This window comes from Taudactylus pleione, unplaced genomic scaffold (genome assembly GCF_031769625.1).
Source record: "Taudactylus pleione unplaced genomic scaffold, aTauple2 ptg000436l, whole genome shotgun sequence".
NCBI classification, from domain to species: domain Eukaryota; kingdom Metazoa; phylum Chordata; class Amphibia; order Anura; family Myobatrachidae; genus Taudactylus; species Taudactylus pleione.
In genome coordinates this window covers 4,074,593-4,097,744 of record NW_028284838.1, presented here as the reverse complement: position 1 = coordinate 4,097,744, position 23,152 = coordinate 4,074,593, and the positions used below count along the sequence as shown (strand labels likewise).

The following is a 23,152-nucleotide window of genomic DNA, read 5'->3' as shown; positions in this document are numbered from 1 at the left end:
ATGGAATAAATTACTTTTTGTCCTCAAAATTCTACAAACAATACCCCATAATGATAACGTGTAAAAAGTTTGAGATTTTTGCTAATTTAATTTAAAAAAACCACTAAGAAATCACATGTACATAAGTATTCATGGCCTTTGCAATGAAGCTTAAAATTGAGCTCAGGTGCATCCTGTTTCCACTGATCATACTTGAGATGTTCCTACAGCTTAATTGGAGTCCCATGTTGGTGCCTAAACCTAACCCCCCTTTCCCGCACCCTAAGCCTAACCCTCCGGGGGGGGGTGCCTAGCCTCCCACCTCCCCCCCCCCCCCAACCCCCAACTAGAAGCTATCCCAAAATCTCTACCCCCGCCCCCCAACTAGAAGCTAGGACACCCGGCTTACCATCGTTAAGTGTGTCGGTATTTCGTTGTGGGGCTAATGATAGGCGTCAGGATTTTGACGCCTGTCTTTAGTTCCATGTTGGGCTCCTGACTACATCCTGTTACACTTATTATTAAATCGCTTTCTCCAGGGCTGTAGGAGAGTCTGAGCAGAGTTAGGCTGTGTACACACCTATAGATATCTGTCCAATCTGTCTGGTGGGAAGGAAAATCTGGCAATGTATAGGAGTAAATAACCAATAGAAATTTGCTCCCAAACACTGGGAAATGGACCAGATTTTTCCTTCCCACTAGACTGATATTTCTATAAGTGTGTATGCAGCCTTAGAGGTTGGGTATGTAATGCCGCCGGATGTCAGCTCGGCGGTTGAAATACCGATGCCAGAAGGCCGTCAGATGAAGATCCCGACGGCAGATAAGTAGGCTATACCTACCCCTCTCCCCCCTCTAACCCTCCCTTAGTGGTGCCTAACTCTAACCTCCCCCCAGAGGTGCCTAAACCTAACCCCCTGCTCCCTAATCCTAACCCTCCTAGGGCAGGTGCCTAACCCTAACCTCCTCCCGGTGGTGCCTAACACCCCCCGGGGTGGTACCTAGCCCTAAGTCCCCCCGGGAGTCCCTAAACCTAACCCTCCCCTTTTCGACGCCCGGCATTCCTACATTCGGTATTTGGGCATGGGACTAATGATAGGTGTCTGGATTTCGACGCCTAACTTTAGTCGCCTGCCGGGCTTTCACAGTCGGGAAGATAGCGGGCTGTATTTAGATTGTCTGCTTCCTGACTACATCCCAGCCTTAGAAAGGCCTGATTTTATGGTGAGTTGGTGTGTTTATTGCTCCTTGAAGAACTAATTGTGATCTGAGGAAGGAGGGGGTGCTAGTAGGGTTAAAGGGATGAACAGGAGTCAGGTCTTGTTTTACAGTGCCTTTGTCACTTAGGGGTGCAACATAACTTCTCTGTGTCCATAAATTTGGAGAAAGGGATGTAATGAAAAGCACAAAGTTACCCTAGGCTAAATATTTGTGCATTTTAACTTTGAAATGTTCCTATTATCTGCAGATGATGAATAAAGTATTTGGAGGTAGTGTCCATAAGAAAAATGTGAGGGAAGATGGAGTGTTCAGTATCAGCATTGATAATTCATGTTCTTTGTTCAGGTAAGAAATGACGTGCAGATATGTGGAAAACTTACAATGGCAGGGTGATCTGTCCGGATTTTTTTTTTTTATATATATATATTTTTTTATAGTATAAATGTATTGTCTGATTTCAATGTTTGATAACTGCTCTTTTTCTACTAAATAAAAAACATATTCAGCAAGACTTACTTTATAATCTATATGACTACCTATGTTGGTAGCTCCCTCCCTTCCTCTGCTGGGCATAGCTTTTAACATTAGGCCTCATACACATGGCAGCCAGTGAGACATCTGTAATGTGACGCACTGTGGGTTATTTCAAAATGCTGTGAATGCTCAGAAAATATGAGTTCATTAAACCCTTTGGTGAATGCTCCTGTAACACAGCCAGGGCCGGATTAAGGTCTGTGTTGGGGCCCCTATCAATAAAAAAAAAATTAAAATATACATACATACACATACCAGACAGACAGCCCAAGAGAGATATATATAAATAATCAGGCTGCCTGTCTGGTATATGTGTGTATATATGTTATAATATTTATTGCACAGCTACACATAAACATTGCTTACTTCAGAGGCAGCAGCAGAAGGGCGGGGCCAAATACCGGAGGGGACGGACCTTAATCGTGGGCCATGACAGGCGGCTCTGATAAAAGAAAAACAAAAAGTTCATCTTGGGAAGGGCAGGCCGGCTGGGGACAGGATGAGGGGGCACCCTATGTGTGGGGCCCCGGGACGACCGCCCCTGTCGCCCTCCCTATAATCTGGCCCTGAACACAGCCACAGTTTTAGAATGTATTGCAAAGCAAAGTTTAGACCAGCCCCAACAGGTACATGAAGATGTCTTCTCTCTCCTCTTTCAGGTAAACTGCTTTTGCTTCTATAACAGTTTGAACTTTGCTTCCAGGGGGCTGCAGAAGGAGGAGGTCGTATTGTTGACACATGGAGACAGTGTAGACAAAGTAGCTGATGGATTCAAGGTAGTTGCACAGTCTGGTAACATAGTAGCAGGTATGTATCTCAAGTTATCCTTAAACTGATAACTTGTATGTATGCATTAGATGATATCTTGCACACAGTTTCTACAATTCCAAATGAATCATCTTTGTTGCTTATGGGAAGAGTGCATGCTAGCGTAGGCACCTCAGCAGAGTATCAGATGGGGGACAGGCACTGGGCCCTGTAAAATCGCCTCTATCAATGGTTTTTTTTTTCCTTGCTCTTATATTCTTACATAATATCCATATTTTCTTCAACACTGTACAATCACAGTAAACTCATAGATGCGTATGTATATGTTGTGTGTACATGCAGCTTATCTATCCATTAAAATAGCAACTCCTGAATAGCAAGGCTCCTGAAGTGAGGGCTCCTCCATGTGGCACATACTATTTACTACACACACCACTAGTACAGCCATGGCCAAAAGTTTTGAGAATGAAACAAGTATTGGTTTTCACAAAGTTTGCTGCTTCAATGTCTTTAGACCTTTTTGTCAGATGTTACTATGGTATACTGCTGTAAAATTACAAGCATTTCATAAGTGTCAAAGGCTTTTATTGACACTTTAAATTTATGCAAAGAGTCAATATATTCAGTGCTGACCCGTCTTTTTCAAGACCTCCACAATTCGCCCTGGCATTCTGTCAATCAACTTCTGTGCCACATACTGACTGATGGCCGCCCATTCTTACCTAATCAATGTTTGGCATTTGTCAGAATTTGTGGGTTTTAGTTTGTCCACCCGCCTCTTGAGGATTGACCACAAGTTCTCAATGGATTAAGGTCTGGGGAGTTTCTTGGCCATGGACCCAAAAGTTCGATGTTTTGTTACCTGAGCCACTTAGTTATCACTTTTGCCTTATGGCAAGGTGCTCCATCATGCTGGAAAAGGCATTGTTCGTCACCAAACTGTTCTTGGATGGTTGGGAGAAGTTGCGCTTGGAGGATGTTTTTGGTACCATTCTTATTCATGGCTGTGTTCTTAGGCAAAATTGTGAGTGATCCCACTTCCTTGGCTGAAAAGCAACCCCACACATGAATGGTCTCAGGATGCTTTACTGTTGGCATGAGACAGGACTGATGGTAGCGCTCACCTTTCCTTTTCCGGACAAGTGTTTTTCTTTTAAACAATCTGAAAGGGGATTGATCAGAGAAAATAACTTTACCCCAGTCCTCAGCAGCCTAATCCCTGTACCTTTTGCAGAATATCAGTCTGTCCCTGATGTTTTTCCTGGAGAGAAGTGGCTACTTTGCTGGCCTTCTTGACACCAGGCCATCCTCCAAAAGTCTTCGTCCTGTGTCATGCCAACAGTAAAGCATCCTGAGACCATTCATATGTGGGGTCACTTCTCAGCCAAGGGAGTGGTATCACTCACAATTTTGCCTAAGAACACAGCCATGAATAAAGAATGGTACCAAAACATCCTCCAAGAGCAACTTCTCCCAAACATCCAAGTTTGGTGATGAACAATGCCTTTTCCAGCATGTTTGAGCACCTTGCCATAAGTTAAAACTAAGTGGCTCGGGTAACAAAACATGGAACTTTTGGGTCCATGGCCAGGAAACTCCCCAGGCCTTAATCCCATTGAGAACTTGTGATCAATCCTCAAGAGGTGGGTGAACAAACTCACAAATTCTGACAAAGTCCAAGCATTGATTAGGTAAGAATGAGCGGCCATCAGTCAGTATGTGGCCCAGAAGTTGATTTACAGCATGCCAGGGCGAATTGCGGAGGTCTTGAAAAAGAAGGGACTACACTGAAAATATTGACTCTTTGCATAAATTTAAAGTGCCAATAAAAGCCTTTGACACTTCTGAAATGCTTGTAATTTTACTTCAGTATACCATAGTAACATCTGACAAAAAGGTCAAAAAACACTGAAGCAGCAAACTTTGTGAAAACCAATACTTGTGTCATTCTCAAAACTGTAGTTATTACCTGTCCTGAGGCTCCTGCAATCTGCAGCATATTGCCAATGTCATTGCATTTGAACAGTGTGGAGCAAAAATCCATTCTATTGTATGTTAAGGTAATAACATTCGTGGGGATCTGGCTGTAGAGTTTATATAGAAAAAGGATATAGAGAAAATTTAGCATATTAAAAGGTAAGAAAAAAAAAATCTTTTTAGGTAGCTTTAATACTGTTATGAAATAATTAGCAGTTTTCTTCCTTTGTGAATTCTGAAATTTCAAATGAAAATTTGCTGTAGAACCTTTGATTTCTGTTCATGGCAGCTGTCATTGGCACTTCAGCAAATCGTAGCTCAATTTTGCATAGTGTCTTAAATTATGTACAGTATGTAACTGGTAGGAAATGTATTTCTCCTTCATCCACCAGGGAACATTGGAGCTGGGGTACAGACAGGTGGATGAGTGGAGCTGGAACTTTAAGTTTATAAGTGAGTGACTTCTCCCCCTCTATCCCTCAAAAGCCCCAGTTTTAGAATTATGCGTCGAGGGAGCCCAGACTTGGTATTTTACTTTTATTTTCATCTATAGCTTCCTCACAAGCATTGGGGACAGGCTAACAGCTGCATCTGTCAGCCTGCTACATGGATGCATCAGGAGACCCACCACCACTATTATAGAGTGAGTGGCTGGGTCCCAGGCACCCTGACACTAGCTCAGGGAAGGGACATGCCACAACCTAATATAGAGGATGTGTCCATGTCACCTTTGCCCATCACAGGACCGGATGCTGGCAGGACCGTAAGTATGACCTTATCAGGGGAGTAAGATGGAATGACCTGCTGTCCCCCCCCCCTCCCCCCCCAATCTCTCCTTTTTAGGAGGTCTAGTGCTGTTAGTATCCTACCAAGTATGCTCCCAGCGTACACGCTGCATGTGGCAGTATGCTTTTACCTTTAAGAAGTAACCTCTGTGGTTCAGTGCTTAAGGTGACTGCTTAACAGTGCTGTCACCTTGGCTTCAATCCCCATCAAGGCCATGGGCTTTTGTAATATTATAGAAAAGCCCTGCTGTAGCCGCAGACAGGGGACGCCGATCCGACGCCAGCGGGATGGAGAGGGCGGTGCTACTGCCCAGCCCGAACGGCACAGCGGCCCCTACTATAGCGCTACCGGTCGGTGGTTTTTCCAGCTCTGACCCGGACCTCGGTGCAGTCAGCAGAGCGGAAGGGAAGCACAGGAGACGAGAGCCTCTCACAGGGCGTCACCTGTCACATCGGGTGAGTGAGCCCCCAGCAACCCCGCGTTGGAGTGGACGGACCGCTACATGAACGTAACGTGGCTGTGTAAAATGGGGCGGGACAGGAGGGAGCTTCCAGCCGTGGCTCTCAGAGGCTAGATAAAATTTGCTTTTCAGGTTAGTCTTCCACTGATACAGAGCCCTATGACAGTTTTAAAAAGCTATCCTAGCCTTAGTAGAGCCATACAATGTATCTACGCTCAGACAGCCTCCCTACCCCCAGCACACAGTTGTAGCTGTCTGAATACTTAGTTTGACAGCTGCAGAGTTTTTTCTATATAAGCTCTCTCTCATCTTTTATAGACTATCGGCTGTGTAAGGTTGTTTTGTATCATAACATACATATACAGTGTTCTCCCCAGAAATTTTTCCAGCCGGGTGGGGGCCTTCACAATAATAAAATGTTTTAAACCCTCACCTAATAATGATTTTTTAAACTTGAAATAACATTTTGTATATTAATTCTCCTCTTCTTATCTGATTATGATTATCAGTCATCTGATTATGAAAAAGCTGCAAAGTGTAGGATCTGGTCCTTTTTATACAGCTCCCAGATACAGGGCCTGATTCAGAGCCACTCGTAAGTGGCAGCTCGTTCGATCCGAGCGATGTTTGCCCAACTGCGCATGCGTACGGATCGTTATACGCATGCGCGAACCAGTCAGTGCGGCCGAAATTCATGTGCTCGCAAAATAGCGAATGCCTGCTAATTTGAGTGACAGGATGAGGCGTATGTGGGTGGTAACAGGGGAAGGTGCTTGAAAACGGGGAGTGGAGATCCGATCGCAGGCGTGCTTAAAGGTCAAAACGGGTGTTTTATGGGTGTGCATATTTAAAACAGCAGCGTCATTGACCACGTCACTGGGTTATTTTATAGCCAGAACTGCTCGCAAAATTGTGGTAGCAAAAACTAACCACAAGAATAGCGAGCAGCTCATACCCTGTTCGATGTACTCGATTAATCTAATAAATAGCGGACATGACGTAGGATGCGAGCGGACAGGGGGCGTAGTTTCCCAAAAAACGACCGCAAGTTTTGTTCGCTCGTTCAGACCTAGAGGCGTGAACAGACTGCAAACAGCGAACGGTTCATTTGAATAGCCACCCCTATTTTCTGGACGAGCGAGCGCAAATAGCGACCGGCTCTGAATCAGGCCCACAGTCCCCACTTGCAGGCTCCCAAAGTGCCGGGTGGTAGGCTGTTTCTTGCCGGGTGGTGCACCCACAAAAAACAGCCTGGGGAGAACACTGATATATAACATGATGGGGGCCATATATTAAAACAAACTGCATCACTAGAGCATCTTGCTCATGTTGCAAATTCAAAATGGATTGGAAGCTAAGCTAGGTCAGGCCGGGTTAATACTTAATAATACCCTGTAATTGTCATCAAGAGATGTGGTTTCATTACTCTCTAATGTAAGGTAGCAGCAGCAGCACTTCACTAATATGATAGATTGTTGAGAATCCTATCAATATTACCTTGAAGGCCTGTGTCAATATAAACCTATATAAGCTATCGCATGGTAAGATGCATTGCGCTACAACTAATGCAGCATGTTTCATGCATTGTTTGGGTGTTCCTAGTACCACCTCTATATAAGTCACTCTGGTCTTGCTGAGAAGTTTAATATGGTTCTTATCAGCCTATATCTAATATGCTTTCCTTTCTGGGGTACAAGTAGTGTTAACCGATTTGACATCTCACAGTACACATACCCAGAACACTCGATCAAAAGGTTTTGTCTTCCAGGTGACTCATGTTTAAGATATTAGTTTGTTACATTATAAGGTTATATGTGCATCCCTGTGTTTAAGATTAAAGGTTAATCTATGATTAGAGTGAGAGGGCATTGCCTTGGGGCTTATGTAGTTTTCTAGTTCAGGAGTCTAACACAGTGTTTTTTTTCGTTAGTCGATAGTCGCATCACGAGGCGACACTACCAACCAATGTGATGGAACTCCGTTCAATTGTTAAGGTCTTTTAGAAGCTATCTCCCTTCTCAAGGGTCGGCCTCATCGAATCCAGTCGGACTACGCCACTGCCGTCAAGGACATCATCCTTCAACGATGAACGGGCAGCCGAAGGACCTTGCGCGAGGCAGGGCGCATTATAATATCGACAGTCCCCCATGTTTGGCGATCTCGAGGATGGTTTCCAGGAGTGGGAACCTAGGAGGCCAACGTTCTAAGTCGTCATGACCTTCATCCTGGAGCCTGGGACCCTCAGTCGATGAGGTTTTCCCTACTGCTTCTCAGGAGGCGGGGCAGGCCAGACAGACATCTCATGGCCTCCAGGCAGTCACCTGGTGCCTCGGTACTTCTCCAGGTTTTTGGACCTGAATGAAGAGGCAGTAGGCACTCTGACAGTGTTTGAAGGTACGATCTCACGTTCCTCTTCCATCTTTTTTCTTTTTTCCCGCTAGTTCTCAGTGTGTCAAGTGAGAGGTGAACACGGTTTCCTAGTAGGGATGTGCAGGCTCGGATAGGTTCGAATTTGCACGCCGAGTTCGGATTTTTCCCTCCAAAAATCTGAACTCTGCGTGCAAATTCGAACCTATCCGAGCCTGCACATCCCTATTTCCTAGTGGCTCCGAACTGCTCCTCTTTGGGCATTCTTGGCTTCTACTTTTTTTTCCCCGGATATCCTGTCTCTAGGTCTGTTCGTATACTCTAACTTACATCGGCTGCATTGCTCATGGGACCGCTATCTTAGATTTAGAGGTATTTCGGACTCTGGTTTCCACAGTGTTCAGGACTCGCGATGATAATGAGCCGACGTCACCAGTTTGCATCTAGTGTTCTTATGTGATCTGGTCTGAAGAGGGGGGTTTTCTCACCACTGTTTCCGTCGTCCCGTCTCTTTTCTTCCTCATCGGGACCTGGACGCTGGGTTTATGACTTGGTTCTCTCAAGGGTTAGGTCTCAGCATTGTCAATTTTTCTTTTGTCAGCACTGCCTGGCCTTTTTTCTCTCTGATTAAATTTTTTCCTCAGGGAGTGTTCTTAATACAGTCTCCGTTGTCCCGCCTACATCTCTATTGGACCTTATCCTAGTTCTGCTGTTACTCCAGTTTTCTCTGTTCGAGATTTGAAGGACGTGGAACTGAAACTCCACTCTTGGAAGCGGTTCTGATTTGGCCTTGGCTTCGGATAGGTGGGTCTTTGATTTGGGAATCTCTCTCCAGTCTGTCTCCTTCTCTCATGTTCCTGATAGGTGTTTTCGGTCTTTCACTTCATCCAGCCAATGGTGATTTCGCTGTCGGATGGCTCTCTGTCTTCCCTCACCGTGGATTTGTGCGGGATTTTTGAATTTTGGTGGACTGTATGGTAGCATTGCGGAAGTCAGATTCCTCGTTTGTCCTTTTTGGTGCTGCTAGATGTGCTTGTCACATGACTCCATCTAACAGGTGTATGTTGCTCGTGCTCTGCTTTTGTCTGTTTTCTATTTTGCTCTCGGTGGGGGTGGGGGGTCTTCTTGGGATCCTCGTCATGGTGCCTCAGCTACTTCATTTTTCTGTGCGATTCCGTGGTCCGCATTTTATGTTGGTTTCTATCAGTTTGTTCATTTGTGGCGTCAGAATCTACTTGTGGTCGCAAGGTTTTATGCAGGATACTCGTTCTCCCACCCGGGGGTGTAAAACTTTGGGACATCCCCAATGTCTTGAGTTCCAGTGTCCCTTGGTGGATGAAGGGGAAAATAGGATTTTGGTACTTACTAGTAAAATCCCTTTCTCCGATTCCACAGGGGACACTGGTTGCCCTCCCAGCACTGCTTTACCTGCCATTGTGTTCTGTTACACATATTGCATACATTGTTATGTATCTTCATACTCTGCCTTTGCCATCCTTGTTTGATTCCTTCTCAATTTGTCTACTGATTCTGTTCCGGCTCCTTGGGCTCCAATTCTCTAACTGGGGCTTCTAGGGGATAGAGGGAGAAGAGTCACTCACACTTATAAATTTAAAGTGCCAGCTCCACTCATCCACCCATCTACACCCCAGTATCTTGAGCTCCAGTGTCCCCTGTGGAATCCGAGAAAGGGATTTTACTGGTAAGTACCAAAATCCTATTGCATGTGCTTTGGCATTAAGTTTGGCCAGACAGTCATATATCAGTTTCTCTGTCTCAAAGTGGTAAGGTTTCTACTAGAAAAGTACAGTCTGAGAAATAAGACAATGTGTGCCCTTTTTTTTTTTTTTTTTTTTTACTCAATTTGTCCTTTTATCCGCAAAGGAATAGCTAACGAGTCCAAAAAACTTTATGGGGTACAGTTCCATCCAGAAGTGGGCCTGACCGAGAATGGCAAAGTGATGTTGAAAAATTTTTTGTATGATGTTGCTGGATGTAGTGGTACATTTACCGTACAGAACAGACAAATTGAATGTATACGAGAAATTAAGGAGAAAGTTGGTTCGTTGAAGGTCTTGGTGAGTATTGTGTAGTATTATTATTATTATTATTATTATTATTATCCTTTATGTGGCGCCACAAAGGTTCTGCAGCGCCTCACAATGTACATTTACAAATGAGCAAACTCATAAAACAGCAACTTACAGTACAAAACAATACAATACAGAATAAGAACTTACTTTATAAACATTGTCATAACACTCAAAAAAGCAGCAGGGCGTCAGCAACCAAGTGTTAAGTGCCCTTGTGGAGAGTTTTGAGTAGATGATCGTATGAGTGAGGGAAGGAAAAGTACGTAAGGGAAGAGGGCCCTGCTTGTGAGAGCTTACATTCCTTAGGGGGGGGGGGGGGGACAGACAGAAAACACAGATAAGTGTAGACGGTGAGGAAGAAGCATGTTAGCAACAAGTTAGGATGAGAGCTGGAAGGATTTGAAGTAGTGAGTCTTGAGAGCCTGTTTGAAGATTTGTAGAGGTGGAGAGTCTGATAGGGAGAGGGTTCCAGAGGAAGGGAGCAGCTTGGGTGAGTTCTTGGAGGCAGGAGTGGGAGAAAGTAATAAGTAGGCAAGAGAGGTGGCATGCATTTGTAGGAAAGGGAGGGAGATTAATGTGATATAGATGAAGGTGTACTCACTTATACATGCCAATGTGACATTGTTACAATATTATGCAGGAACTTATACAAAATAGAGTGAAGAACCAGATTAATTCAATAATGTGTTGTCTTTTAAGTGTCAGGCTTCCAATTAATCATTTTTTTTCCCCTAGAAATTTAGCAAATATTCACATTCGAAAAATTGATACTATTTCAGTGACTTTTAATGTAGAACGTCTAATCTTTGTGCAGGTGCTATTGAGTGGTGGTGTTGATTCTACAGTCTGCACAGCTCTTTTGAACAAAGCCTTAAATCAAGACCAAGTCATCGCGGTGCACATAGACAATGGTTTTATGCGCAAAAGGGAGAGTCAGTCTGTAGAGGAAGCCCTGAAAAAACTGGGAATCCAAGTCAAAGGTTTGTCTTTTTTTACAGTGGTGGAAACTACTAAATTACTCGTATATTTGTATATTCCTATTAATGTATTGATAAATAACAGACTTCTTTTTACTTAATGAAGTGCTAAACTTACATATTTTGGAAGTGATCTCTACTTTGTTTTCTTAATTATCAACTTTCCTGGAAGGTTCGATTCGCTCCGTTTATAAAATGAACTTAAAATAGCGCAGAAGTCTCTCACCGCACAATTCACTGGCTTGCATCTATAAATAGGCTACTCTTGTCAGCAGTATGTGACATGTCCAGGTTTTTCCTTGCTACTGTAGATTTGAAACCTTATATACTCTACAAATTCTGATAAATGAAGCAGGTCATTTCTGTTGCATTTTCTTGTTTTATGCATCATGATACAGTCTGCTTTCAGTATAATTCAACAGTTCAACATGTACGCAAAACTGGTGTGCTCTGATTCACTGGTTGGCCGTATGGTGCGAGACGTCCGGTGCGACTGAGATGCTCCGAGAATAGTAGCTTACCATATTTTTCTTAAAATTTTTGTCTGATTTGCATTGTAGCCGCAGCGAAAAGTCACATGGTGTATGAATCAGTCTTACACACGGCGTTAGGAAAAGCTGCAGCCATTTGAATCAAAGCCCTTTTTACACAGATTCAGACTCCGCTTTGCATCAAATTGATAAGTGTACGCTAGCGATTTATTTATGCGAATAAGATGCACAGTTTGAGCGAGAAAGGCGCTCCATGCGGCCATGGGACGGCGCACCAAGAAGGGGCTATTTGACACGAGTAAAACAAACAGTAAGAAAAGACAGACCTATGTATCTCTTTCATAAAGGTGTTTACCTGGCTAGAATTTGCCATTCTAGAAAACATGTTGGATGTAGTTGAAAAAAAACCTAGTTTTAATCTTCATTAATTCTTAATTATTTGTGTTTAATGACTGTAATACAAGTGACTATAGTTCAATAAAGAATATAGAGCCACAAGCTGTATAGCTCCATGTTTGCATTAAATGTTCAATAGCAAGTCGACTACATTTCTTATGAAGAAGAAATAATTCTGTCTTTTGTATTACTGCTGTAATTGATGGCCTATTCCATGTGGGTATATTCTAAGAAATTCAAAATGAACAGTTTGCATAGTACGCTTTTGCAGACACTTATGTGTTCCCCAACCTGTGTCTTCAACAGTTGTCAATGCAGCACATTCATTTTATAACGGAACAACAACGCTGCCAATATCCGATGAAGACAGAACTCCCCGTAAAAGGATCAGCAAGACCCTTAACATGACGACAAACCCTGAGGAGAAGAGGAAAATTATTGGGGACACCTTTGTGAAGGTGTGTGAATAATTGAGTGCTGATAGATTTTTAAGTGTAATTCTGGGTTAACATGCTACAGCATTTACACAATGTTCCTATTGTATTATATAGCCTTGTGCAGCCTTTTGTGTGGTTGTAACCTACTATTTGAATGCTAATTTGCTTCCAGATTGCTAATGAGGTCATTGGTGAAATGAACCTTAACCCTGAAGAGGTTTTTCTTGCACAAGGAACATTGCGACCAGATTTGATTGAAAGTGCATCTTTGATTGCCAGTGTTAAAGCCGAAGTTATAAAAACTCATCACAACGACACAGAGCTCATCAGAAAGCTGAGGGAAGAGGTAATGTGGAGACACATGTACTGGAAGCAAGTCTTGTAGTAGTGTGAATCCAGCTAAATGGAGATGAGAGAGAGCCACTCTGTGATAGGCTGATAGTGTTTTTCCATGTATGGTGGGCATCCAATTTGCCGGTACCTGACAGATGTCTTGCAGAATTGAGTTGCTCACCTACATGTATACTTTTTGATGATTGTATGTTTTGTGGAATTATCAAAACTTTTTTTTTGAGATCTTTAGTGAAGTATACATTATGATCTAAGGGGCGATTCAATTGTTTTGGGCACCACGATGATTAATGGGTGCCCAGTGTAACAATTAAATTCATTTTGGGAGCCCATTAATTATCGCGCTTGTCGTGCCTAATTAGACAGAGTCCTGGTTAGGGCGCCAAAACCACAGACATTTTACACATTGCTGTTCACCTCCTCAGAAGTTGGTGAGCAGTAATGCCGGCGGCTGTTCGCACCCAAACAGAGCAACAATTGAATTGCTCTGTCGGGCGCCTGGCACTGACCTCGCTGGCTCAAACAATTGAATCGCATCCTGAAAGTCCTCTCTCCCATCTAGCAGCTTAGTTAGCTCTGTGGTTTAGTGGCATCTCATAATTTTGGCACCTGAAACTAGGAATATTACTATTGTAGATTACAGATTGGTGCTTATGTGTCAGCCGGCATAGCTGTTAAGCTGCATACACACGTAAAGATTTTCTGTCCAACCATCCAACTAGTTGATTGGTTGGAATGAAAATCTGGTAAGGTATGAAAGTAAATGAGAATCAGCAATTTGCTCCCAAACGCCGGAAAATGGACAAAAACTGTTTGAACAAATTGTTTAGATCAAACATTTAACAAACTTGTCTGATGACCATTTTCATCTGTTTTTTGGCATTTAGGAGCAAATTGCTGATCATCATTTACTCCCATACATTACCAGATTTTCATTCCAACCAATCAACTAGTTGGATGGTTGGACAGAAAATCTTTACTTGTGTATGCACATTTAGACCAGTGAGGCAGGAGAGTTGTATCATTGTTAACTGAACATTATGCTTTTTACCCCATTGTCCTTGTGATTGAAAACACTCTGTCTGTCTCGTGCTCTCTCTTTCTGTCTCGCGCTCTCTCTGTCTCGCGCTCTCTCTGTCTCGCGCTCTCTCTGTCTGTCTCGCGCTCGCTCTTTCTGTCTCGCGCTCGCTCTTTCTGTCTCGCGCTCGCTCTTTCTGTCTCGCGCTCGCTCTTTCTGTCTCGCGCTCGCTCTTTCTGTCTCGCGCTCGCTCTTTCTGTCTCGCGCTCGCTCTTTCTGTCTCGCGCTCGCTCTTTCTGTCTCGCGCTCGCTCTTTCTGTCTCGCGCTCGCTCTTTCTGTCTCGCGCTCGCTCTTTCTGTCTCGCGCTCGCTCTTTCTGTCTCGCGCTCGCTCTTTCTGTCTCGCGCTCGCTCTTTCTGTCTCGCGCTCGCTCTTTCTGTCTCGCGCTCGCTCTTTCTGTCTCGCGCTCGCTCTTTCTGTCTCGCGCTCGCTCTTTCTGTCTCGCGCTCGCTCTTTCTGTCTCGCGCTCGCTCTTTCTGTCTCGCGCTCGCTCTTTCTGTCTCGCGCTCGCTCTTTCTGTCTCGCGCTCGCTCTGGCTCTCTGTCTCTCTGTCAGGGGAACAGTGTGCAGACCTCTAGCCCACCAAAGGGCCATACATACCCCTTAGTGTTTCGCTAGGCTTTTTCAGTGGGGCGCTGCGACCTGCCTTTATGGCTGCTCCCTGCTGAAACAGCCGTTTTAACCCACAGGCCACAGTGTCCTTCGGGGTGAAAAAGTTCTGGTGAAACAATCAACGGTATCTATTCATACTGCAGGGAGAGCTTGGGAACAGCCTAGGATCTCCAGGAGTACTGGGCACTGCCCCTACTGGGACGAAAAGGGGTGGGGCATGTCCAAGCCACGCCTCTTTTAGCGCTACAAGCTATAACAAATTGGTGTTACAAGCTATAACAAACACATGAATTAAATTGATTCCTCCATTGTAAAAGGAACGGGAATGTAAATTATTCTTTACCATATTATTAATGTAAAGGAAGACTCATTGAAACTCATTTGTGTGACTAGACTGCTGCATTTCAGTAGATGTATTAACGGCACCTAATTTCTTCTTCAGGGTAAAGTAATAGAACCATTAAAGGATTTTCACAAGGATGAAGTTCGAGTGTTAGGACGAGAGCTGGAGCTTCCTGAAGAGCTTGTGTGCCGACATCCCTTCCCTGGTATGAGAAGCAGCCTCTAGAGCAGTGTTTTCTCTACATGTACATATATGTCACTCTTTACAAGTAGGCAACATGCGCTGACTGTTACAGGTGTTTCCACGTTCCATTCACCTGTTGTCTTCAGACTAGATTATTGTAGGTTATAGTAGTGTTTCCATGTGACTATGCACTTACAGAAGTTTGTTCTGTGACACACCTGTGTAAAAATGATGTAAAAAACACAAATGATCATATTTGCAAAGCAAGGTGAATTGTAGGAAAGTTATTTTACTGACATAATAGAGCCACATATACAATACCCATTACATATTGTCAGCTTATATTGTCTGGAAACATCATACATTTATAAAGTTGTAGACTGTATTTCTGTTCATTCAGCTGTACATGTTATTTTAAACCCTTTGTATCTCTGTTTTGGGATAGGCCTTTGATGACTCTACCTTCTAATTTGGTTTTGTCCCATTGATGAGTCACAATTTAGAAAACTGTTTGGCAATTATACCATATGCCTATTGTCTTATGTGTGCGATATGCTAAATATTATTTATCTTGCAGCAAGGCTGGGGAACACTGAACCATGGGATTGTAGGTTGGGGCTGGAGCTGGAGCTGGCACTTAATAAAACTGTAGCTTTAAATCCTATGCCGCTCCCCCCTGCAATCCCACATTTCCAGTCTTCGTTATATCGATTCCTACCTACCTATACACTCTAAAAATTGTCACACAAGAAATAATTGCTTTCAGACTTTGATTGTGGTTCCAAAGCACAAAAAGTTATTATTTAACATAAAAACAGATAGTTACACGCTGTGATCTAAATACAATTAGCGCAAATAAATTATACAGACCCAAGGTACAGTAGTTACATACGCATGCGCTCTGGATACAGATCCCAGCATCAAAGAAGAAACCTCCGTCAACAGCAAAGCGAGTAGACTGAGATCCAGTTTCAGAGAGCCCACATATATACCCTTACAGAGATAGGCAATACAATAGAACAGGTTGGCATGATTCCATTGGTTCTGCGTCCTGGTTCTTCTGTCACAGTATAGTTCATAGGTCAGTTTGCATGGTCACAATCCAGCCTCCAACAGCTCTTTGAGTCCATCTTCCCGCTGCATAATAAATCTAAGCTGGCTACATTACAGAGTACATTTTAATGTTTAACTCTCTGTGATCCATAGTTTGCAGACACATGTTGCGATTTCCTCACCGATGATACCGGAAATCTGCAAAGACACAGTGGTTTAGATTGACACCAAACACGGTCTGCTTACCATGTACTAAACCTTAGATATCAAATAACATTTATTTCACAACATTACTAATATATAAAAAGGTTCCTTAGCATTGAAGTGTAATATTCAAGGTTTATTCAATAAGTGTGTAAGTATTGGGGTATTGAGAAAAGACGCTAGTTAGCGTTGTGCGACTACGTGTTTGTGGAGTACACCATGGTACATGTTTTGCAGGGTTGATCATTTTATATGTTTTAGTGACTGTCTGTATTTGTTTAATGAGGACTTTTAACATCTTTCTATTGCGTGGGAATCGCACGACGCTAAAGAATAGCATCGCCGTATGTACTTATAATGGGCGAGATTCGCTAAAATGGCGCTGGGCGGCCAGTCGCAAAATGGCGTCTCATTGCCATTCGCAAAATGGCATCGTGCAGATTTAATTTTAAACCGATTCTGTCTCAGCCAATTATCCGGCTTCGACAGTTAAGTGCCTGAGGAGTTAGGCACTATTTTGATGGGCTGCTACGCAGCCCTTCTGTAGTGTAGTTTTTTCCTTACTGTTGTAACTTTTCTCATTTATATCTAGTTAGGAGCTGTGCTCTACTTGTAGGGCAGCCTCGGAATAGGGGAGCGGAGCCTGTAGCTGCCGGCCTCCCTTGCACAATTAATTTTGCTGGGCTTGTTTTGGCATCGGCTCCACTCACACAGATGCAGGAGGAGCGCACATGCCTCAGACTGCCAGTATCAGCTAGGCATAACAAGCGTTTTCACACGGTGCCCTGGGAGAGTGGAGATTGGAGGAGGGAGAGTTTCCAGTACTACTCTCCCCCCTCCTGCAGCGGTACAGTCAGCGGGGACAGCAGGGAATGCATGGATGACATTCCTTAGCCAGGACTGCTACATTCACCTGCTCTACATATACTCTCCCAGGCAGCTGCGGTGTTGGTCTCCTGGAAGTACTCTTGTGGCTGTATTAGTTGCTTTTCTAACATTGTTTTTTAATGTACCTGTTTTTATTTCTACCTGCTAATAGGGTTTAGGTGCACACCTGCTGTCAGGTGTTACGGAAGTGGGGGGCTCTGACAACACGCATCGCTTCTCAGCCTTTTGGCTAAGATCAAGTGTAGTATCTGTTCTTAACAGTTTCATATCGAATATGTCCCCTATCTGAATCGCCACATATTTCTACTTCAGGGTCCATAGGGGTCCACAGGGTGACCTTGGGGTATAGCTGGATCCTGGATCCTCGGGCACCATGGAGTTAAAGCTTTTAGCTGCTCCCAGGATGCACTTGGGTCCAACCTCCCCTATACCCCGCCCCCGAGCCACAGGCACCTCAGTTTTAGATGGTGCCCGGCCGGAGTCGGGTCACCCTGCGGGGGGGGCTGCAGGAGCAGCCCCCTAAAGCTTTTTATTTAACTAGGTTAAATTTATTTTTACACTAGTTTTGTTCTCTAGAGCAGCAGCGCTGGGCTGTCTGTACAGACGCCCACGCTGCCGCTCCTTCTCCCTGCTGGCGACGCCAGCACTGAACTGGGGATCGCGGCGGGGGAAGCCAGAGTCTGTACTAGCCGGACTCTGGCTTCCCCCGGGACTGCTGCCGGAAGACGCCGGGGAGATCAGGTAAGCCGCGCACCGCTGATTAGCGGCGGTGCGCGGGTTCCTTTTAAATGCAGTCCCATGCCCCCGGTCTAGGGGACAGACCGGGGGCGCTAGCGGTGGCGGCGGGCCCCCCCTCCAGCGGAGGCATACCCCGCCAGACCACTAGACCACCAGGGTTAATATCGCGGCAAGCGGGATGCCGGCAACCCGGGGGTTAATATGCTAGCCAGGGGAGGAAGCCTTCCCTGTCAGCGGCTCCTCCCCTCAGCTCAGCGCGCCTTTCAGCTCGGAGTCTGGCGTCGCTGAGCTGCAGCTACTCGGGCCACTCCTCCTCTGAGGTCTCCAGCGGCCATTTTCTTACTGGCAGCGTGGATACTCTCAGGGAGCACGCGGACCGGTCCCCCTGTGTACCTCTCCCCCGACAAGGACAGTGTACACAGCGCTATAGCCCTCCCAGACACTGAATCTGGGAGGTTGATTGTAGTGGAAAGGTGCAGTGAGTATATCTTCCTGCATGGTATGTGACTTTTGCTAGTGCTGCCTGTCTGTGTCTTTTTTCTACTTACTGTCAGCCTGTACCTATCCCTTTCCTTCTCCTACAAGCCCTACAGGTGTGCGGGGGAAGGGTGTTTCTACTGACCTCACCTATATAGATCACGTATTTGTGAGGTCCGTCACATACAGTTGTGTGCTACACGGTGCCATATTGTGGGCTGTTGTTCAGCACACTGGTGAGTGCGCACGTTTTCTTCCTAAGTCATGTCTGAGGAGGAGATTGAGCACTCCGGGACTCCGGTATTGTTCTCCTGCAGGCGCTGTTCTGCAGGAGTGGATAGGGAGGATTTGTCACAGGACGGCCTGTGCGGACGGTGCCAGGCGGTCCCTGGTACGTCTAAACCTCCCATTTCGCAGGAGCCACCATGGGCGATGTTTTCCCAGGTGCTGGTGTCCATCGCGGACCGTCTGTCGGTCCCGACTGCCGCCCCTACTAGGGCGTTGCCCCAGCCTGCCATCCCCCATTCCCCGGGTGTCCCACAATTATTGCAGACTCCCCCGGGGTCTCAACCTGTTGGTCCCTATGCGGGGTTGCCAATGTATATTCAGTCCACCCCTGTGGCACAGCCGGCTGTGGTGCCGTTTCAGGCTCCTGTGACAGCTCCTCCACCCTGGGTGGATGCGCTTTCCCACACTGTCCAAGATTTGGCGGCAGCATCTTCGGCTTTTCAGTCGATGTTGCGCAGTGACGTGCCCTCCAGGGTGTCTAAACGCTCAGTCATGGCACAGGCTGCGCATCTTTCGGATTCTGAGGGGTTCTCGGATGATGGTGAGGTACAGGATGACTCAGCCTCAGATGCCTCAGTCCAGGAGGTAGACACTAAGTCTTCCATCAATGTGCGGGCTCTGGTTAAGGCGGTGCGGGCTATTCTTCTGATTGAGGATGAGGCACCCGCTCCCAAGTCAAGGTATCCTAGTTTTAAAAAGGCTAAGGTTACTTCTACAGCGTTCCCCTTGTCTGATCAGTTGACTGATCACATGGCGGTGGCCTGGCAGACGCCCAGTAAGCGTTTCCTGCCACAGAAACGCTTGGCGTCCAATTATCCATTCCCGGAAGCGCATTGTAAGAAATGGGAAACTCCGCCTGCAGTCGATTCCCATGTAACACGCCTCATCAGGAGTGCTACTTTGCCATTGCCGTCTATATCCTCGCTGAAGGATCCTACGGACAGGAAGGTGGAGACTTGTCTAAAGTCTATTTATTCTCTCTCAGGGGCTGTAGCCCGGCCGTCCATGGCCATCTCCTGGGTGGCCAAGGCCATTGAGGGGTGGGCCAACGCCTTGGAGGACACGTTTACGGATGAATCTCCGGACGTCCAGAGGGCGTTGTTAGGACAGATGAGAGATGCCGCCTCCTACATTGGAGAAGCATCTTTGGATGCTAGCCTGTTGACCTCTAGGGTTTCGTCGGCAGCAGTGTCTGCTCGTAGATCCTTGTGGTTGCGGTCTTGGAGAGCAGACGCGGATTCAAAGAAAGGCTTGGAGGCTTTACCTTTTAATGGGGAATTACTATTTGGTCCGGACCTGGACAAAATAGTAGATACCCTGGCAAAATCCAAGTCAGCCTTCCTCCCTTCAGCTACTACACCTGCTAAGGTCCGGAGCTCGGCGTTTTGTTCCTTTCGGGTTCAGGGCAAGGCAAAGGGTCAGTCCTTCCCGAGGCAGTCCGCACCCAAGACCGCCTCAAAGCCAAAGAAGCAAGCCTGGAGTGCTAGGCGCCCTTCTTCCAAGCCAGAAGATAAGCCTTCTGCGTGATGGGACGGGCCTCCCTCTGGGGGACCCCAGAGTGGGAGGCCGACTTCTTCAATTCGCCCAGTGCTGGCACAATACCACCACGGATGCCTGGGTGCGAGAAGTGGTCTCCCAGGGGTACGCCCTGTCTTTTCGGCACAGGCCGCCTTGCCAGTTTTTTTGCACAAGTCCTTCTCAGGACAAAACCAAGGCCTTGCAGGTTCAGGAAGCCATAGAGGCCTTGCTGACGGCGGGGGTCATTATACCCGTACCACAGTCTCAACGTGGGATGGGGTATTACTCTACGCTGTTTCTGGTGCAGAAACCCAATGGCTCTCATCGCCCCATCCTCAATTTGAAGTCCCTGAACAGGTTTCTCAGGGTTCCCAAATTCAGGATGGAAACTTTGCGTTCCATCATACTGGCGATGGAACCGGGGGATTATATGGTCTCCCTGGATATCCAGGACGCCTACCTCCATGTGCCTATAGCAACATCGCACCAACGGTTTCTGCGGTTTGCTATTCTCCACAACCACTACCAATTCAGGGCTCTACCCTTTGGTCTCTCCACGGCACCAAGGGTATTTACCAAGGTGATGGCGGTCATGGCGGCTCACCTTCGGAGCCAGGGGATACGGTTGCTACCGTATCTAGACGACCTCCTCTTGCTGGCAAGCTCCCCGGAGGTACTGATCCAGCATCTCCACCTGACGGTCGCTTGTCTACAGGCGCACGGCTGGTTGATCAACTGGAAGAAATCCTCCCTCATCCCATCACAACGGATGGTTCATTTGGGGGCCCTGCTGGACTCTCGTCAGCAACGGATTTTTCTGACTCCAGAGAAGGTCTCCTCCTTACAGCTGCGGATTCACAGTTGTCTGAGCAGTGGCAGAGTGTCGGTGCACTCAGCGATGAGAGTTTTGGGGTCCATGGTGTCGGCATTCGACATGATGGAGTTTGCCCAGTTCCATTCCAGGCCCCTGCAGGGGCTGATTCTTTCAGAATGGAACGGATTGCCACACAGGATCCGCTCTCAGATGCTGGTGTTGTCCTCGGAGGTGCGTCTGTCCCTAGCCTGGTGGCTGCAGACAGCGCATCTCCTGGAGGGGCGCCCCTTTTGGATCCCGGAATGGGTTCTGCACACGACAGATGCCAGTCTCCGGGGTTGGGGGGCGGTGACAGGCTCCTTGTCACTTCAGGGTCGTTGGTCGGCGGAGGAAGCGATTCTTCCCATCAACATCCTGGAACTGCGGGCAGTATACAGAGCCCTGCAGTCGTCCGGCACCGCTCTTCACGGAAGGGCCGTTCAGGTGCAGTCAGACAACGCCACCACGGTGGCGTACATCAATCACCAGGGAGGGACTCGCAGTCGAGCTGCGATGTCGGAGGTGTCCCGCGTCCTGGCTTGGGCGGAGCGCTATCTTCCAGCTCTCTCGGCAGTTTTCATCCCAGGAGTCCTCAATTGGGAGGCAGACTTCCTCAGCCGTTACGATGTGCATCCCGGGGAATGGTCGCTTCATCCAGAGGTATTCCAACTACTCGTGGACAAGTGGGGGCTGCCAGAACTGGACCTGATGGCGTCCCGTTACAATCACAAGCTGCCTGTGTACGGGTCAAGGACAAGGGACGCAGGCGCAAGTCTGATAGACGCGCTGTCGGTGAAATGGCTGTTTCAACTGGCTTACTTGTTCCCTCCGATATCTCTGCTGCCTCGGGTCCTGCGCAAGTTCAAACAGGACGGAGGCACACTGATCCTGGTGGCCCCAGCGTGGCCCAGAAGGCCGTGGTACTCCGATCTGCGGAGCCTGTCCATCGACGCTCCGTACCTCCTACCTCAACGGCGGGACCTGTTGTCTCAGGGGCCCTGTCTTCACCCGGATCTGGGTCGACTATCTTTGACGGCGTGGCTCTTGAGACAGCCGTCCTGAGGTCTCGGGGCTTTTCTAGCTCCGTTATTACCACCATGCTGAGGGCGCGCAAGCCTGCTTCCGCGAGGATCTATCACAGAGTGTGGCACACTTACTTTCAGTGGTGCGAGGCCAGAAACTATGATCCCCAGGTGTTCCGAGTTTCGCGTATTCTGGCTTTCCTTCAGTCCGGTTTGGATTTAGGATTACGTCTTTCTTCACTGAAGGTACACGTGTCTGGTCTGTCGGTGTGGTTCCAGCGCAGGATCGCTGCTATGCCGGACGTACACACCTTTTTCCAGGGTGTTTTGAGAATCCAGCCTCCTGTGCCACCTGTGGCCCCGTGGGATTTGGCGGTGGTTCTTAGGGCCTTACAGGGTCCTCCTTTTGAGCCCTTGGAGTCAGTGGAGCTCAAGTGGCTAACTTTTAAAACTGTTTTCCTCTTGGCAATTGCTTCTGCCAGGAGGGTTTCAGATTTGGGGGCGCTTTCTTGTCGTCCCCCTTTTCTGATTTTTCATCAGGACAGAGCGGTGCTTCGCACTCGTCCTGATTTCCTGCCTAAGGTGGTTTCCAGGTTCCACATTAATCAGGAAATTGTTGTACCAGCCTTTCAGTCACCTGATCTTTCGGCTGGGGAGACTTCCTTAGACGTTGTCCGGGCACTCCAGGTTTATGTGGACCGGACTAGTTCTGTGAGGAAGTCGGATTCTTTGTTTATCCTCTTTGGTTTTCACAAGAGGGGTTGGCCTGCCAACAAACAGACTCTAGCCCGTTGGCTTCGTTCTGTTATTATTGAGGCTTATATGCAGGAGGGTTTACCTGTTCCAGCCTCTGTTAAGGCTCATTCCACTTGGTCCGTGGGCCCTTCTTGGGCTGCTAGCCGTGGCGCCTCTGCTGTTCAGCTCTGTAAGGCGGCCACCTGGTCTTCCATTCAGACCTTTTTGAGGTTCTATGCGTTTGACACCTTTGCCTCTCAGGATGCATCCTTTGGGCGCCGGGTTCTCCTATCAGCACAGGAGCGTCCCCGCCCTTAGTTGGA

The 23,152-nt window shown here is 46.8% G+C and overlaps 1 protein-coding gene and 1 pseudogene across 1 annotated transcript in view; both read left to right on the top strand.

Annotated features, from left to right (window-relative positions):
• The window catches only part of GMPS (guanosine monophosphate synthase), a 46,139-nt gene that overhangs the window by 11,851 nt on the left and 11,136 nt on the right, over positions 1-23,152 (top strand). The window contains exons 4-10 of the mRNA XM_088447684.1: positions 1,448-1,545; positions 2,438-2,541; positions 9,977-10,170; positions 11,000-11,165; positions 12,356-12,507; positions 12,659-12,832; positions 14,970-15,075. Coding sequence (XP_088303810.1) covers positions 1,448-1,545; positions 2,438-2,541; positions 9,977-10,170; positions 11,000-11,165; positions 12,356-12,507; positions 12,659-12,832; positions 14,970-15,075 — 994 coding nt within the window. The remainder of the gene's footprint in view (positions 1-1,447; positions 1,546-2,437; positions 2,542-9,976; positions 10,171-10,999; positions 11,166-12,355; positions 12,508-12,658; positions 12,833-14,969; positions 15,076-23,152) is intronic.
• Positions 17,408-17,612, top strand: LOC148505822 (U2 spliceosomal RNA; annotated as a pseudogene).